General features: G+C 36.6%; 1 protein-coding gene across 1 annotated transcript; it reads left to right on the forward strand.

Moving 5' to 3' along the window:
* Positions 1-5,488: 5,488 nt before the first annotated feature.
* Positions 5,489-6,332, forward strand: KHDC3L (KH domain containing 3 like, subcortical maternal complex member). Its single transcript, XM_070476872.1, is given in 2 exon segments — positions 5,489-5,839; positions 5,841-6,332. Coding segments are annotated over 2 exon segments (768 nt in total). The 5' UTR covers positions 5,489-5,506; the 3' UTR covers positions 6,276-6,332.
* The last annotated feature ends 12,121 nt before the right edge of the window (positions 6,333-18,453 follow it).

Consider the following 18,453-nt stretch of genomic DNA (forward strand, 5'->3'; position numbering starts at 1 on the left):
TGTGCAGGCTATGTATCTTCCATGCAAATTCGGCTGTGCCAAAAAAAAGTTCATCCAGCCCTGATGGCTACTGAGTAATCAAATACATTTATTCATTCATTCAAAAATATGTATTGGATGGAATATTCTGTGCCAGAAACTATGCTAAGTTCTGTGTGTTTAATTAATGCCCCTGTTCAGTCACTTCAGTCATGCCCAGGCCAAGGTAAACTTATGCACAGGATTTATTCTGTCACAATTGTTAAAATGATACCAATGAAGACAGGTAGTTCCAGAAGTAAAGCTTTGTTTGCACTTCCAGATTAAATATGTGATGCAGCCAGGTATTAAAAAACAAGGATTGGTGGGAACTCTGGCACACCAGAGAACTCAAATCAGACCTAAAGACAGTCAAGTTCAAATTAACTAGAAAGAAACTCTGCTTCCCAGATAATAAGATGGCAGCAGACTGAAGTGGCCTGATGATTCTAAGTTTATGGTTTTCTGTTGTATGGTCAGTTATATACTGCGTTTATGGTAGAGAAGATTTTGCAAATTCTAACATGTTACTGCATCCTAGGTTTTCTGTTTTAAAATGTTCTAGCACTGATTGATGGCAGAGATATCTAAAGAACTTTGTGAGTCACCTCTTTTCAAGTTCCACTTCAAATCAGAGAAGAGAGAAGCCAGGAACAGGTTTGTCTCTAATTGAGGTTAGCAGGTAGAATTATACCCTTTCAATAAAACTCATCAGAAACACAGTATGATGCCTGCTCTCAGCCACAGCATTCAGGCCTCTTGGCAGTGATATAAGGAAACAAATGATAAGTCACTTTTCTGGCCTGAATAATAGCAACATAGGATGGCCACCAGCAGTTACTAAGAACCCACACACTTGTGGGCTGTGCCAGTTCTCATGAAAAGCATGTCAAGCACTTTGGTGGACAAAACATCATTTGGAACCGTTTCTTTAGAGGAAAAAACAAGTACAATTTAATTTCTTGTCGGGGAATAGATTCTGTGCTAGTTGATAACAGCATAGACAGAGGTAGTAAAAGCAAACATGCATATACATATCAATGCAATTCAAGGGCTAAGTGTATGTAATGACCTGACCAGAGATAATATATATATTTTTTTGTTCAAGTAAGGTTTCCCACAAGAAGCAGGAATGAGAGAATGTTAATAGCACAATAATGCCTGTCATGTTAATAAGATTCCAACTTTTTTGATACATTGTGTTCCTATGAAGAAATATTTAGGACTTTTATGACTCCCAGTGAGTTTTGAGAATTTCTACCTGAATGTCCTGAAGATATCTCAAACTTTATATTCTGTATCTCTCTCATTTCCTATTCTAGTTAATGTCATTTTTAAGTATCTAGTCTCCCAAGCTACAAACCTTAAATTTAGTCACAGTTTTTCCTCTTTCCCACATACATCTAATTGGTCATAAACATTTACTTCATTATTACAATTATTCATCAGAAATGTATTCTGAGTCCCAACTATGTGATCTATCCTCTTTACCACTTTCTTAGGTCAGATTCTCATCACCTCATATTTGGAAATTTTGGAAAGCTTTTCCTTTTATTCCTAAGTACATGTTGACAACTGGACTTTAAATATTGTGTAAACAGTTGTGATGGAATACTATAAATCACACAAAATGTCAGGTGATAAAGGGAAAAAGCTTCTGAGCTCTGAAGCTGACCTAGCCTATTCAGTGAGGTCTTAGTGTTGCAAGTGGTTGGCCTGGAGCTCACAATAAGACTGTGATGTTGTTTTCTGTATCTACTGATTGACATTCTGTGTAGGGAAGGGCTTTCTTTTTTCTCCCATTGATTTTTTTTAATGGTTTCTTTCTTTTCAACAGTATGGGCTCATGGATTCTTATTTTATTCAATTCAAAATTAATTTTATCCAATTTATAAGCTGTACTCTAATGAGGTATTTTGACTCTTCAAGCTGGCACTTGTGTCCTTTGACATGTCTCCATCGTTCTTTGAGCTGACTGAAACTTGGAGGACAGGAGGGAGAGAAAAACGAGTATACTTGTTTACCTCTTCTATTTTCTCTTGGCTGCTTGGTGGTGCTGGGAGTGACTAAGATTCTCCAAAATCAGAGTTTCCATCAACAGCCCCTCTTCAGTGATCCCAGCTCTCAACAGAGCTCTAACACCTTTTTCTTATTTGTCCCCTCAGGCTTATGAGCCATAAGTGCTTCCAAATAGTGCCAGTTCCCATGTGCCTCAGAATCATGTGTGGTTCCCTTCACCCTGCCACACCTCAGTTAGAAAGCCTCGCCCCAGTTCCCAGCTGGGTGCGCCATCTGTTTCCTGCTGGGACCCTGGCTGATGAAACGGTAGAGGGCAGGGAGTTGGTTTTCCAAGGTGACAGAGAACATCCTTACCTGACATAGAAGAGACAACTGTGGTCTCAAGACAACTGTGGTGGGGTGCTTTGTCTGCTAGGTTTTAGTGTCAAGGCTATGGCTAATTTAATAAAATTGTCTTAGAAAGGTTTCCCACGCTTTTCTGGAAACTGAGTACTGTATGAATTTTATCATGATAAGTATTTGCTCTTTGGAAAAAATCATGGTAAGTATTTGCCCTCAAGTATCTGGATTGAGTGTTTTTTGGAAGCAATTTTTAAAAAGGTTTTAAATATTTATGTTTTTGTGATAGCCTCTTCCTCAATTTTGTTTTGAATCAAATTTTGTATATGTACTTTTCTTTCATAAATGTCCGTTTAAATAGAAATATTCAAATATATAAGCATGGGCAATATATAGTTCTTTTTCAACACACTTCAACACATTGATTAGCTCCTCTATTTCAAATAATGATATTATCTATATTTTCCTCTTTTCCCCCTCTATTTTTTGGCCATATTGCATGATATGCAGGATCTTGGTTCCCCAACCATGGATTGAACCCATGCCCCATGAAGTGGAAGCACGGTGTCTTAACCATTGGACAGCTGGAGGAGTCCCTTTCCTCTTTTCATTGGGTTTCTTGAATTTGTGTATTTGAGGAAGATTTACATCTTCTGGTTTTACATTAAGTTATTTATCTGTTTGTATATTTCTTTATTCACATTTTATCTTTAAACTTTCCATAGTCTTGCTTTCTTCACTTTTTATTCTATTTCTTAATCTTCAAAATGACCATTATTTTTACTTATTTTTGTAAAAATTGCAAAACCTATTTGTTTCCAAAATCTAAAACAGCTGTCATATAAAATAAAATAAAAATAAGGCCAAAATCACATGTAATCCCAACGATGAAACCTAACATTTTAGTATATGTCCTTTTAGTATAATTTTTCTATATTAGTGTGTCAATATACTTTGATTTTTGGTTTGTTTTTTACTTTTACAAAATTCAGAAAAGGTTGTCCATGAATAGAATATTTACAACCTGCTCTCTTTCACTAATGGTAGAGTGGGAATAGGGGTCCATACTATTAAATATTACTTCAAAACAATTTTCATGGGTATATATTTTTACGCTTAATTCAACTTCTTATCCCTTATTATTAGTTATATGATTTTAAAAACTCACATATTAAAAATAGCATTTCAGTAACTATCACTATCATATTTCACAGTTGGTATGTATTTTACACTTATTAACAAATTACTCCAGTCTCAAAGAAGCCCATGCAAAAAGTCCATTCGGCCCAATCTCATGAAGATGTTGTCCTTTTAAACTGATATAATTTTAAACTTAACACTATTTAATTAGTGGTAAAGTTGTTGATTTCAAGTTTAATATTCAGTTACAGTTCTCCTACACTTTCTCTTTTAATGTTGGTGCTCTATGGTTAGTGGAGGGTTAACTATTTGTTATATATGTTTCAAATATTTTTCTCAAGGTATTGTTTTCCTCTTTTATTTTGTTATGTTGCTTCTGATGAAGTTTTACATTTTTTTTAATTTTTTCTTACTCTTCATTTTATTTTTTGCCTATATTGTGTACATTCTGTTTGTTCTGTTTCTATGGAGGATCCTGACAAATACGTGCATCAAAAGACATGAAGATGAGTTCTCCTCTGCATTACTTTTTAATTAAAACTTATTTTTATTGGGGGGATAATTGCTTTACAATGTTGTGTTGGTTTCTTCCATATGTCAACATGAATTAGCCATAGGCATACATATGTCCCCTCCCTCTTTAATCTTCCTTCCACCTTCCACCCCATCCCACCCCTTTACAGAGCATCGGGTTTGAGCTTCCTGCTTCATACAGCAAACTCCCACTGGCTATCTATTTTATATATGGCATGGTATATGTTTTAATGCCACTCTCAATTCATCCCATCCACTTCCTTCCCCACTGTGTCCATAAGTCTGTTCTCTAAGTCTGTGTCTCTATTGTTGCCGGGCAAATAGGTTCATCAGTTTGAACTAGATTCTAGATTCCATATACATGCATTAATATACAATATTTGTTTCTCTCTTTCTGTCTTACTTCATTTTGTATAACAGGGTCTAGTTTCATCCACTTACTAGAACTGACTCAAATATGTTTCTTTCTAAGGCTGAGTAATATTCCATTGTGTGTATGTACTGAGAGGGTAACAGGCAGGAGGGCCAGGGGTCTCCAAATGGAGGAAAGAGGCTGCAAGTGCCAGACATTTTTATCTCTCTTAAGCGGCAGGAAGAAACAAACCAGCGATATTTTTCCTTCTCTATACAAATTTAAAAGGAGGGTTCTCTTAAAATGCTGTGTTGCCATGACACCTGGTTTCACCTGAAGCTAACTACTCTCAAACCTTGAGTTAACCAATACATTTCTTTTTCTTATGGAAATGTTATCTTAAGCTATGACTCTATCTTCAAGTTGGTTCTGCCAAATGGCCCAACCTACTTACTCAGGTATTATTCCCCTAATCTATGTAAATGAAACTATTTGTTGGTAATCTGCCCTTCTACAAGATTCAAGTCCATCATTTTATGGCCAGGGATGAATTATCTGGTGCCATTCTAAGTTTTATGACACTCCTTTCTTTTCATTAACAGATTGTGAGTGACTATATAACAATAATGTATCCTGCCTGAGGACAGTCTTTGGATTAAACCCTCTGGCTAATTATGTTATCTTTTTTTTTTTTTTTTAAATGCCTATAACATTTTTTTTTCTTTTCTTTTCTTTTTTTTTTTCCATTTATTTTTATTAGTTGGAGGCTAATTACTTTACTTCATTGCAGTGGTTTTTGTCATACATTGAAATGAATTAGCCATGGATTTACATGTATTCCCCATCCCGGTCCCCCCTCCCACCTCCCTCTCCACCCGATCCCTCTGGGTCTTCCCAGTGCATCAGGCCCGAGCACTCATGCACCCAACCTGGGCTGGTGATCTGTTTCACCCTAGATAATATACATGTTTCGATGCTGTTCTCTTGAAACATCCCACCCTCGCCTTCTCCCAGAGTCCACAAGTCTGTTCTATACATCTGAGTCTCTTTTTCTGTTTTGCATATCGGGTTATCGACAGGGGTGTACGGCGGGGTGGCCACAGCATGGCCGCTCCCAAGCGGTTTCCGACGCTCGTTCAGCTGGAGCAGCGAGGGAAGCTCTTCGAGGTGCTTGGTAACCTCACCAAGCGGCCCTACTGGTTTCACTCCGAGTACCTGAAGAGCCCGAAGGCAGTTCACCTGGAGGCCTGGCTGGTGGAGGCGATCTTCGAACACATCCCGCACATCGAGTGTGTGTCACAGACCCTGCTTCACGTTCATCAGTGGGACCCGGACGGCGAGGCTGAAATCTTGATATTTGGCCGGCCTTATTACCAGCAGGATGTATCCAAGATGATCATGAATTTGGCTGACTATCACCGTCAACTCCAGGCGTTGAAGCTCTGAGAAGGCTCCTGCCCGAGAGGCCGGGACCCAGCGATCCCCCGACGCAGTCCAGGAGGCCGGGACCCAGCGGTCCCCCGACGCAGTCCGGGAGGCCGGGACCCAGCGGTCCCCCAGCGCAGTCCAGCAGGCGGCGACCCAGCTGTCACCCGGGAAAGCCTGGGAGACGGGGACCCAGCGCTGCCCGAGAGGCCGGGACCCAGCAATCCCCCAGCGCAATCCAGCAGGCGGCGACCCAGTTGTCAGCCGAGAAAGTTCGGGAGACTGGGACCCAGCGGTCCCCCGGCGCAGCCCGCGAGGCGGCCACCCAGCGGTCCCCCGGCGCAGTCCGGGAAGCCGGCACCCAGAGCTTCCTCGAAGTTACGCGGGATCCCAGTTTCTGAAGGCGTTCCGCGCTCAGGAGCAAGAGAGCCAGGCAAGGTCCAAGTGAAAGCCCCTCCTGGAACCCTGTACTCCTAGGTCCCGTTCTGCTGCAGAAGCTGAGAAAAGAATGTGTGGGTTTTGGAGTTTTTTATTTCCCTGGTCCCCGCCACTCCCTGTTAAAGATTTGCAAACATGAATCTAAAGAGTTCTAATAAAGAATCCAATTTCCCTAAAAGAAAAAAATTATGTTATCTTAAAACATAAATTATGGGAGTAGGTCTGGTCTTTACAAGGATATATCCTGCCTGAGGACAATCTTTGGATTAAACCTTCTGGCCAATTCTGTTATCTTAAAATGTAAATTATGGGAGTAGGTCTGGTGAGGTCTTTACAACCTCCAGACATTCTTTGGATTCATTGGAGAGTATATAACTCCATTGCTAACACTAGCAAAGGGGTACTCTTTTGCCCCCTTCTGTTGCCTATGTCAGAAGCTTTCTCTATCTCCTTTATACTTTAATAAAACTTTATTACACAAAAGCTCTGAGTGATCCAGCCTCGTCTCTGGCCCCAGATTGAATTCGTCTCCTCCGGAGGCCAAGAATCCCGGTGTCTTATCGTTCAGCAACAACCTTTCAGTACCACAACTTCTTTATCCATTCATCTGTTGATGGACACCTAGGTTGCTTCCATGCCCTAGCTATTGTAAATTGAAATACATGTGTCTTTCTCAATTATGGTTTTCTCAGGGTATATGCCCAGTAGTGGGATTGCTGGGTCATATGGTAAAAAAAACTCCTAGTTTTTTAAGGAATCACCATACCATCTTCCATAGTGGTTGTATCAATTTACATTTCCACCAACAGTGCAAGAGGGTTTCCTTTTCTCCATACCCTCTCTAGCATTTATTGTTTCTAGATTTTTTGATGGTGGCCATTCTGATCAGTGTGAGGTGATACCTCATTGTAGCTTTGATTTGCATTTCTATAATAATTAGTGATGTTCCTCATGTGTTTATCAGCCCTCTGTATGTCTTCTTTGGAGAAATGTCTGTTTAAGTCTTCTTTCCACTTTGTGATTGGGTTGTTTGTTTTTCTGGTATTGAGTTGCATAAGCAGCTTGTATATTTTGGAGATTAATCCTCTGTGAATTGTTTCATTTGCTATTATTTTCTCCCAATCTGAGGGCTGTCTTTTCACCTTGTTTATAGTTGTGTTTGCTGTGCAATAAAGCTTTAAGTTTAATTAGGACCCACTTGTTAATTTTTTTTTTATTTTCATTATTATAGGAAGTGGGTCATAGAGGATCTTGCTCTGATTTATGGCAAGGAGTATTCTATGTTTTTCTTTAAGAGTTTTATAGTTTCTGGTCTTACATATAGGTCTTTAATCCATTTAGAGTTTATCTTTGTGTATGGCGTTCAGTTCAGTTCAGTTCAGTCGCTCAGGTGTGTCCGACTCTTTGCGACCCCATGAATCACAGCACGCCAGGCCTCCCTGTCCATCACAAACTCCCAGAGTTTACTCAGACTCATGTCCATCGAGTCGGTGATGCCATCCAGCCATCTCATCCTCTGTTGTCCCCTTCTCCTTCTGCGCCCAATCCCTCCCAGCATCAGGGTCTTTTCCAATGAGTCAACTCTTCACATCAGGTGGCCAAAGTATTGGAGTTTCAGCTGCAACATCAGTCCTTTCAATGAACACCCAGGACTGATCTCCTTTAGGATGGACTGGTTGCATCTCCTTGCAGTCCAAGGGACTCTCAAGAGTCTTCTCCAACACCACAGTTCAAAAGCATCAACTCTTTGGCACTCAGCTTTCTTCACAGTCCAACTCTCACATCCATACATGACCACTGGAAAAACAATAGCCTTGACTAGATGAACCTTTGTTGGCAAAGTAATGTCTCTGCTTTTTACTATGCTATCTAGGTTGGTCATAACTTTCCTTCCAAGGAGTAAGTGTCTTTTAATTTCATGGTGTTAGAAATATTCTAATTTCATTTTTTTACATGTAGCTGTCCAGTTTTCCCAGGACCACTTATTGAAGAAACTATCTTTTCTTCATTGTATATTCTTGCCTCTTTGTCAAAGATAAGGTGCCCAGTAGGTGTGTGGGTTTTTCTCTAGGCTTTCTATCTTTTCCACTGGTCTATATTTCTATTTTTGTTCCTCTGCATTACTTCAAAAACTTTATTGTATTATCTTTCAGATTTAGATACACAATTAGTCTAGAAATGACTTACTATTTTGTCTTTTAAAATTTCATATTAAATTAGTAAATATTCATATAACAGATGGCATCTTTGTAGTGATTTGTAGTAAGTATCTAAAATGCTTCACTATTAAAAAAAATTCTGTTAAGAGAGTATTATTGGATTTTAAAATTACTGAATTATTTTTGAGATACTGAATTTTATTAAATGATATTTTAGCCTGTATTGAAATATCAATAGTATTATGATTTTCACTTGCTTCTATAATAAATTACATTAATAAAATTTTCAAGTTACTATTACCATTTCTTGATTTATTATTTTCATCATAATTGTTCTGTTAGATTTAATGTTGAGACTCTGATTAGCCTTTATTCTTATGTGAGATTGCCTAGGGGAATTTTTGAAATTAAGGACATATTCTATTAATCACAAAATGAGGAAAAGTAAATGACTAAGTTCTCAATTAGTTTTTTTTCTTCTTTAATAATCTATGAATACAAAACCATAGATTTTATCCTGAATATTGCTTTGGACACATCCCATACTATTTTTTTTTGGAAGTGCCCATTAGTGACATATTCTAAATGATCTATAATATACTGATCCAAGAATAATTTGAAATAGTGTTTAAAAATTTTAACTATCTTTTATTTGTGCATTTATATTTCAAGCTTCAGTGCTTTGTGATTATAGAATGTACTTTGCACACATTTTGCTTTTGCAATTGAGGTTATCTTTATGACTTACTGTTAATTATTGTACTGTCATTTTTTTAGGAAAAATATATAGTCTTTGTGTTTTCAAAGTTAGATATTAGATAAGTCAGTCATTATTTATAGTGTTCAAAATTACATTATTCATTTATCAACAGTTACTTGCCTACTTGATCAGTTAAAGTCTGAAGAAAATATATAAATTTTAATATTTTTGGTTGTGGAGAAAAGGGAACTCTCCTACACTGTTGGTGGGACTGTATATTGGTTCAGTCACTATGGAGAACAGTATTAATGTTTCTCAAAAAAGTAGAGTTACCATATGATCCAGCAATCCCACTCCTGAGCACATATTTGGAAAAGATGAAAATTCTAATTCAAAAAGATACATACACCTCACTCTTCACAGCAGCACTATTTGCAATAGCCAAGACATGGAAGCAAGCTAAGTGTTCATCAACAGATGAGTGGATAAAGAAGCTCTGGCATATATATGCAATGGAATATTACTCAGCCAACAAAAAGAATGAAACAACACCATTTGCAGCAATATGGATGGACCTAGAGTTTATTATACTAAGAGAAGTCAGAAAAAGACAAATACCATATGATATTACTTAAATGTGGAATCTAAAATATGACATAAATGAACTTGGTTATGAAACAAAAACAGACTCTTAACATAACTCATGCTACTAAAGAGGAAAGAGGGTGAGAGAGGGATAAATTAGGAGTTTTGGATTAGCAGATATAGACTACTACATATAAAATATTATAGATAAGCCATAAGGTCCTATGTTTAGCACAGGGAACTATATTCAATATGCTGTAGTAAGAAAAAAATAATAATGGAAAAGAATAATGAAAGACTATAAATACTAAAAGATATGAATGTGTATGTGTGTGTGTGTGTGTGTGTGTGTGTGTGTGTGTGTATGTATATATGTTTAGCTGAACCACTTTGCTATACACCAGAAACTAACACAACTTTGTAAACCAACTACACTTCAATAAAAAAGTTATCTTTTGTTTATACTGACATTTTCTATTTAAATTCAGAACCAGTTTCTCCTTAAGCTCATCAGTCTTACTAACAATCTCGTCTATCTCATTTTGGGGATGCAGAAATTTATGTCCTAATAGTTATTCACTTATTTTACCCCCAAATATACACACAAAAGCTTCAGGGCAATAATAATGACACCACTCCATGAATATGGTCACCAGAAAAAGCTTGTTTTTTTTTCTCAATCATATTTGTCCTTTGCTTATATTCTGCTAGGGATATACAGTTCAGTGTGTGACTTTCAAAATCATTTGGAATGGTTCATCTCTGTGTGCTTATGCTACCAAGTGGTTAGATAATTAGTTTCACTTGTTCAATTTCCTCCTTGTTTTTAGGGAAATTTATGTAATGTTAAAAATAATTATGCATACTATCAAATGATGTCAAGCTAAAATCAACATAACAAGCTAGCATCTTTCACTGTTGATGTTATTGTCCTTCTACAATAAACATTAATAAAAAGATTATCAGCTTTTTTCATTTTAAAGATAAATTTTCTGTGAATGGTATGTATATATGTGTGTATAAGATATATGTATATGTGCGTACATGTGTGTGCATATTATCTCCCCATCTTTTTAAGACAAATTGTACTCCATATGCACTCTTCCTCACTTTGCTCTTGTCATGTAACATCACTTTGTGCATTTTTACTTCTATTGTGATCTCCCGTGTATGACTGACAGTGAATTTTATAAAACTAATTTTTATTTTTTAAATTCAGGCCTTTCTTCAACTTGGGAGAATTTTATTTTAAGAAGTATTTGTATTTTTTCTTATGGGGTTCAGGTTTTTAAAAATATCTATACTAGTATACATAGGAGGAATTTCCATTCTCTGCCTCTGTCTCTCTTTCCTCATTTTTAAATCATGATTGAAAGAATTCTTTTCCTCTTCCTGGAAAGCATGAATCCCCAAAGATAAGTCTGCTTTTCCTTAGAGATATTTACGCCCTTTCCTGGAGTAAATTCTGATACTGCTACTGAGAGAAACCAGATGAGTGACTCCTACATATTTAGCAAATGTGGAAATACTCACATAGACACAAGAAGGAAAAACTAAGACACACAGATGTATAGCAAAAAACAAATAGATCTCTTTTCTTACTTCTGGTGACAGTATAAGTCATCATAATTATTATCCATGAAGCAAAGGCAAACAGAAAATGGAAGACAGCCCAGGAACACAAACACACAGTTGTTTGCAAGACTGAAAACTGACACTGTCTACAAAAGACAGACTTATTGAATGGACATAGTTGACTCACAAGAATCTTGTCTCCTGCCCAAGACTTTACTGCATAATGAGTGGAAGCAGTATTTGAAACCTAAGATGTATAAAATGGATAGGCAACAAGATATATTGTAGAGCCATTGGTTTGTAATGACTTTAAATGGAATATGATCTGTAAAAATATTGAATCATTATGTTGTACATCTGAAATCAATATTATACCGTAAATCAACTATCAGTTCAGTTTAGTTCAGTCGCTCAGTCGTGTCCAATTCTTTTTGACCCCATGGACTGCAGCACGCCAGGCCTCCCTGTCCATCACTAGCTCCTGGAGTTTACTCAAACTCATGTCCATTGAGTCAGTGATACCATCCAACCATTTCATCCTTTGTCGTCCCCTTCTCCTCCTGCCCTCAATCTTTCCCAGCATTAGGGTCTTTTCAAATGAATCACTTCTTTGTATCAGGTGGCCAAAGTATTGAAGTTTCAGCTTCAACATCAGTCCTTGCAATGAATATTTAGGACTGATTTCCTTTAGGATGGACTGGTTGGATCTCCTTGCAGTCCAAGGGACTCTCAAGAGTCTTCTCCAGCACCACAGTTCAAAAACATCAATTCTTTGGTGCTCAGCTTTCTTTATAGTCCAACTCTCATATCCATACATGACTACTGGAAAAACCATAGCTTTGACTAGATGGACCTTTGTTGGCAAAGTAATGTCTCTGCTTTTTAATATGCTGTCTAGGTTTGTCATAACTTTTCTTCCAAGGAGTAAGTGTCTTTTTATTTCATGTCTTTTTATTGCAGTCCTCATCTGCAGTGATTTTGGAGCCCCCCAAAATAAAGTCTGCCACTGTTTCCACTGTATCCCCATCTATTTGCCATGAAGTGATGGGACTGGAGGCCATGATCAACTATACCTCAATTAAAAAAAAGAAATCTAAGGAATGCTTAGTATATATTAAACTTGTCACACATTTATTATCTATTAATTATTCAGTCAGAGAAGATTAAAAACACTTCTCTTTTTTCTTTCATAGGTGCAGGAGGAAAGAAAGAAAGCTTGTATAACTTGGTCAAGGCCATAATGAAATCCTGTGACTTGGAGAATCTGAAATAACATTTTTCTTGAGCCTCATCTTGTGCTTTAACCACAAAGTAACACTAGATTCTTTACAAACTACAACTACTGGCAGTTCCATAGGTAATGTCAGCAATATTTTGTCAGAAATGTAATTCTTTCTTGAGGAGCTATCACTCTGAGTTTTATTTGTTCTTTTCCTTAGTAAAACATTGGATCACATGTAGATAGCTGCATTGTAGCTTACTGATTTTAGTTTTCCTCGTTTAGATGCTGTCTCTTCTTTAACAAAGTTTAAATGAAACTTAACATTTCTAAGCATAAATATGTACAACACTGACTTCTAAATGCTGATTTGCTAAAATAATTCCTTTCTAAATTATACAATCATTATGTAATGGAGTAGATGTGGAGATAAAGAAATAGTTTATTAAAGGCATTTAAGACATGTATCTTAAGAGTTTATTTCACTGGATAACCTTATATATGAAATTATTATATCAGGACGACCCATTGGAACTGTATAACTCTTGATCAGGGAGTATAATGTAATCTTGGGGCTGATGAAACTTAAGAGAACCCATAATCCCCTAAAACTGACCATAAAACTTTTGCCCGTGTGTTGTTTTCTGGAGATAAGGTTCATGGAGCTCTTGAAAATTTTAAAGGGGCTTGTGGTCTCCTCCCTAACCTCCAGATAAGAATTAATCTATAGAAGAAAACTAAACATGTCATCAAAAATTTAAAATTTGCTATGGAAAAGTTGCTGTGTAGAGTCAAATATTTTTATTTGGTTGTCATAATCTAAGATGAGTATATTATTGTGAATTTCCATTTCTTATTTGAATGGTAATTGCCATTCTTTAAATGTCTATTTCTTTAAATATTTTATCTCCAAATCCTCATAGATTTCTCCAAGGTATATATTATTCATCTCACTTTACAATTGGGAAATTAACTCTTTAAAAGTCTAAGGAACTTATACAGTAGATAACTGGTAGAAGCTCTATTTGACTACAAAGCCTGCATACATTTTATTTTCTTTAATTCAAAAGGCAGTGACAGTCGATCCTTGTTGGTTTTCCATTTTAAATATAGCAGTGTGTATATGTCTATCTCAAACTCCCTAACTATTCCTGACCTCTATCTTCCACCTTTTTTCACCTGTCTCAACAACCATAAGTTCTTTCTCTAAGTCTGTGAGTCTGTCTCTATTTTAAAAGTGTATAAGCTCATTTGTATCATTACTTTTTAGATTACACAGATAAGGATCTACTGTATAGCACAAGGAATTCTGCTCAATGTTATGTGGCAGCCTGGATGGGAGGGAGAATGGATACATATATAAGTATCACTGAATCCCTTTGCTGTCCACCTGAAATTACTACAAGATTGTTAAATGGCTATACTTCAATACAAAATACAAACTTTTTAAGAACAGGCAGTGACATCTCTTGTTTTATTGAACAAGAGATGTCTTACTTGCTTTACTGTATCAGATCAGAAGCTAAAAGCTTTTCAGTTGTTGGCTTTTAATTTTCATAAATAAGATGACAATCTTACTTATTTCATCTATAAGATGAGAATCACTCTTCTTAGTTAAGAGATGACTGCACTGAAACTAGTGAGTTCCCAACAACTGGAAACAGGCAGAACTGGGCTCAAATGTGAAAAATCATAAACTGTTTATTTCCTTTTACATACTCAATGATATGAAGTGAAGTGAAAGTTGCTCAGTTGTATTGGACTCTTTGTGACCCGTGGACTGTACAGTCCATGGAATTCTCCAGGCCAGAATACTGGAGTGGGTAGCCATCCCCTTCTCTGGGAATCTTTCCAACCCAGGGATTGAACCCAGGTCTCCCACTTTGCAGGTGGATTCTCTACCAGCTGAGCTACCAGGGAAGCCCTATATACTCAACACCATCTTCAAATTGATTGCCTGGATGAGTTAGGAGTGTATTCAGATACAAGTAACATAAACTTCCAGCGAGTATTTAAACAAATAAGGGGCTTCTCCTCTTGTAACAGGAAGTCTGGAGGACAGTGGCTTGGTGCTGATGCAGTGGCTAAAGGATATTCATCAATGAACTGGGCTCATTCATTCTTCTCCTTTTATCATAATTACTATGCAGTTTTCATTCAGGAAAGATAGTAGCTTTACCTCTAGGCTTACATTCTTACTCAGCCCAGAAGAAGGTGGAAATACAAAGAGAAAAGTGAAAAAAGGCTTTTCCTCAAGAGAATTAATTTGGGAAAGACACCCTAGGGAACATCTTAGTAACTAGAACCTAATGGCTAGTAATAGCTAGAAGCAAGGCTGGGAGACAATGCACTGTGAGTTAGGTACACACTGTTGCCCTGTACTAAGTCTGGATCTGGTTAGTAAAGCAGAGTAATGGAATTGGAAAGGAAACCAGGGGTTGTGCTACATGACTCTTTCCTTTTTCACCTTGTTGGTGAAATTTTGGTGACCTTATTCAGTTTCTATAGAGAAAACACTAATTTAGAAGATGCAGGGTCTGAATGATAAAAACTGAATAATTACTAAACCACAGGATCTATTCTGGAATATTAGGATTCATCTATAAACAAGGGATTAATAGATATGGCTCCTGGTTTCATACATTTTAAGGCTTTGTGAGAAAAATATTCAGAATGTACAGAAGCATAACGAGTGCTGCCAAAACAGAAATATATTGTTGAAAATAAATGAATATTACGGGAACCTAACCTATTTTAAGTGGTAAAAAGATAAGACCTAAAAGATGAATAAGATTTTGTAAGTCTAGACCTAGGGGAAGACAAAAGGGTTTCAAGCAGAAAAAACAGTGTCTAAGAAACAGTTGTAGAAGGGGACAAAAATATAATACGTTGAATGCATGGAGAAAATACAATGCACCAGAGCATTAAAAAGCTGAAGGAAGGAGTCACAAGAAAAGAGACAAGAGCTAGAGAGAAAGAAGTTAGATTATGATGGGCTTCTTGTCAGATGTTTAGGTTTCAGAGACTTAAACAAAGGTCAATGAGAAGTCAAGGAAAGAATTTAAATATGAGTGATACATGACTGAATCTTTATTTTAATCAATCACTCCGCCTGCCAGTATACAGTGGAATGGAGGGAGATGACAGGCAAGCTATTATTCAGTAATGAGAGTATGAAAGCTTTGATTAGTGTGACAACAGTGGCATTGAAGAAAGTGGGTGGATTCCTCTGATATTATAGGTAGTAGGATCTACCTATTGGGGTCATGGATTGGATGTAAGAGCTGAGGAATAAGGAGACTCAGGTTTGTGACTTAAGTAACTGGATGACAACTATAATTGGTAAGAATGACAGATTGGTAAGCTTGGAAGGGATCATTTAGTTCAACATCAATAATTTATAGATGAAAACTTGAAGCCAGATGTGAAGAAACTCATAACAACTGTTTTTCAGTGATTGAATCAGATTAATTCTTTTACCAAAATTTATTGAGCACTTATGATTTTTTCTGGCACTTATGATTTTTTTCCCCTCCGGGCTTCCCTGGTAGCTCAGTCGGTAAAGAATCTGCCTGGGTGCAGGAGACCCAGGTTCGATCCCTGACTCAAGAAGATCCTCTGGAGAAGGAAATGGCAAACCACTCCAATATCCTTGCCTGGAAAATCCCACGGACAGAGAAGTCTGCAGTCCATGGAGTCTCAAAGAGTTGGGCATGACTGAGGGAATAACACTTAACGATTTTTCAGACGCTTTGCTTAGAACCTGAGAGTGCAGACAGAACAATGAGATTTGGTTCCTGCTCAACCTCGCAGTTCAAGCCCAGGTTAATTTCAGCCCAAAGTATTTTCCATGCCACTGCTTCTTCCTTCCTGAGCATTTATATAGAGTTATAATCTACAGTATTTTATCCATCTTTAAATTAATATCTTTTGAGAAAAATTATTTTACCACTTTAAATCTGCATAACTCTGCATAATGTCACTTAAAATCTTACCAACACTTCTCCATATTGACTTTGCAAGTAGTCTTTTAAAACACACACCACCTTTCACTAATATATTTTGATCTGCTAGTTATATAGTTGTATCTGCTCTATTATAGTTTAAGAGTTATAAGCATAATTATGTCCAACTTCATTTGTATTCTCTCAGTGTTTAAGACAGTATAAATAATGCTGGTTGAGGATTTAATTTTTTAGGGTTCAGAATATCAACTCCAAAGTTGTTATTATGATTTTTGAATGCTTTATATGAAGGAGTTTAAAATTAAAACATTAAGTTTTTAAAATGTTTCACGAATATTTTAAAAACTAGATGTTCTAAAGTGTGGATTTTATTTCATACTTTGGTGCTTATTCTGTTTATCTTTCATGAAATGTATTTCACCAGAAAATCAGGGAAAGGTTTCCTTGACAACCATAAAAATAGACAAGCACTTTTAATCTTGAGGTATGTGTTGCAACCAACAGTGAATTTTTTTTTGAGTGTTATAATTGATTTTATGCCATGAAAATTTGTGTGTCTTCAACAAGGGAGTTTTCCTGGAAAATAAGTCCACAGAGCCCTTGACTGTCATATTATTTTACATTATATGCTGTATCATTACAAGGAGTTAGTTTTTAAATGGCTTCAAAAACAAATAGTGGACACTAAACCTAATTAAATGAGTTGTGGATCAATAAAGAATGTGCAATTTCCTTTACTTTCAAATATAACTCATGTTTTTCTTGCATTCTACTTCAGAGTACACTTTAAAGGACTGATCTTAAATTTTATTTATAGCTTAATTTTGAACTTTTAACCAAAAATCCCCAACAGTAAGATTATACAATGATAAAATCACCTGCCTCTGTAGTTACTGAGGTCTGATCATTACATAAATTGAATGACAAGATTGAATTATTATTATATAGTAATTATTAGTACATAGTAAATGCAGTAGTGTAGAATCCTGGTAAATAGTGCTCATAAAAAGTAATAGTAAAAGTGATGATGGTGATAGTAATGGTAGTAATATATAGTATTTATCATCATTATTATAATTACCTGAGATGGTCTACTCTAGAGGAGGTTCTATTGTAGAGACGTTCTCTACGATTTATATCTTTAAATTACGTAAATGAGTGTTAACTTCTCAATGAATAGTTTCTTCTTTCTAGATTACTTGACTAGAACTTTAAATCAACATTAATATATGAAACACTTTAAATAAAATCTTGTATTCTAAACAGAGGAATTATCTTTTAGACTAATATTAGTAAATGCTATATACAGGATTAGTGCTGCAGTCATTCTGTAAGTTATACAAAGGCTGTCCCAGAGTTCAAGGCCCTGACCTCTATTTGAAGGGTGATGGGACAGATTACTTCCTGGTGCTGTTTACAGTTCTAGCAACAGGACAGAATTGGCTTTGTTCACTATACTATTTGAGTATATAGTCCCAGAATGGTATATAGAGATTAGATATTATATACACAAGAGATATACTGGTTCGAGTAGGCTGAACTCTTATAATAAAGTGTCCCCCAAGTTCAATAATTCAAACAACTTATGAGCTTAGCTCTCTGTCATGCAGTCATGCTAGGGAAGGATGAGTTGATCAACAGGTAACCAAGGACCACCCAATCATTCAGGGAACAGTTTTCTTCTGTACTGTTTTTTCACCATCGTCTAGAGTAGTTATTGCATGCATGGTCAAAATGGAGTTGCTGTCAAAACTACAATAAGGTATCACGTCACACCAGTCAGAGTGGCCATCATCAAAAGCCTGCAAATAATACAGTCTGGAGAGGATGTGGAGAAGAGGGAGCCCTACACTGCCAGTGGGAATGTAAACTGGTGTAGCCACTATGAAGGACAGTATAGAGGTTCCTCAAGAAACTAAACATAGAGTTACCATATGATCCAGCAATCCCACATCTGGGCAAACATCTGGAAAAGATGAAAATTT

Source organism: Odocoileus virginianus, chromosome 15 (genome assembly GCF_023699985.2).
Source record: "Odocoileus virginianus isolate 20LAN1187 ecotype Illinois chromosome 15, Ovbor_1.2, whole genome shotgun sequence".
In the NCBI taxonomy this organism is placed as follows: Eukaryota; Metazoa; Chordata; class Mammalia; order Artiodactyla; family Cervidae; genus Odocoileus; species Odocoileus virginianus.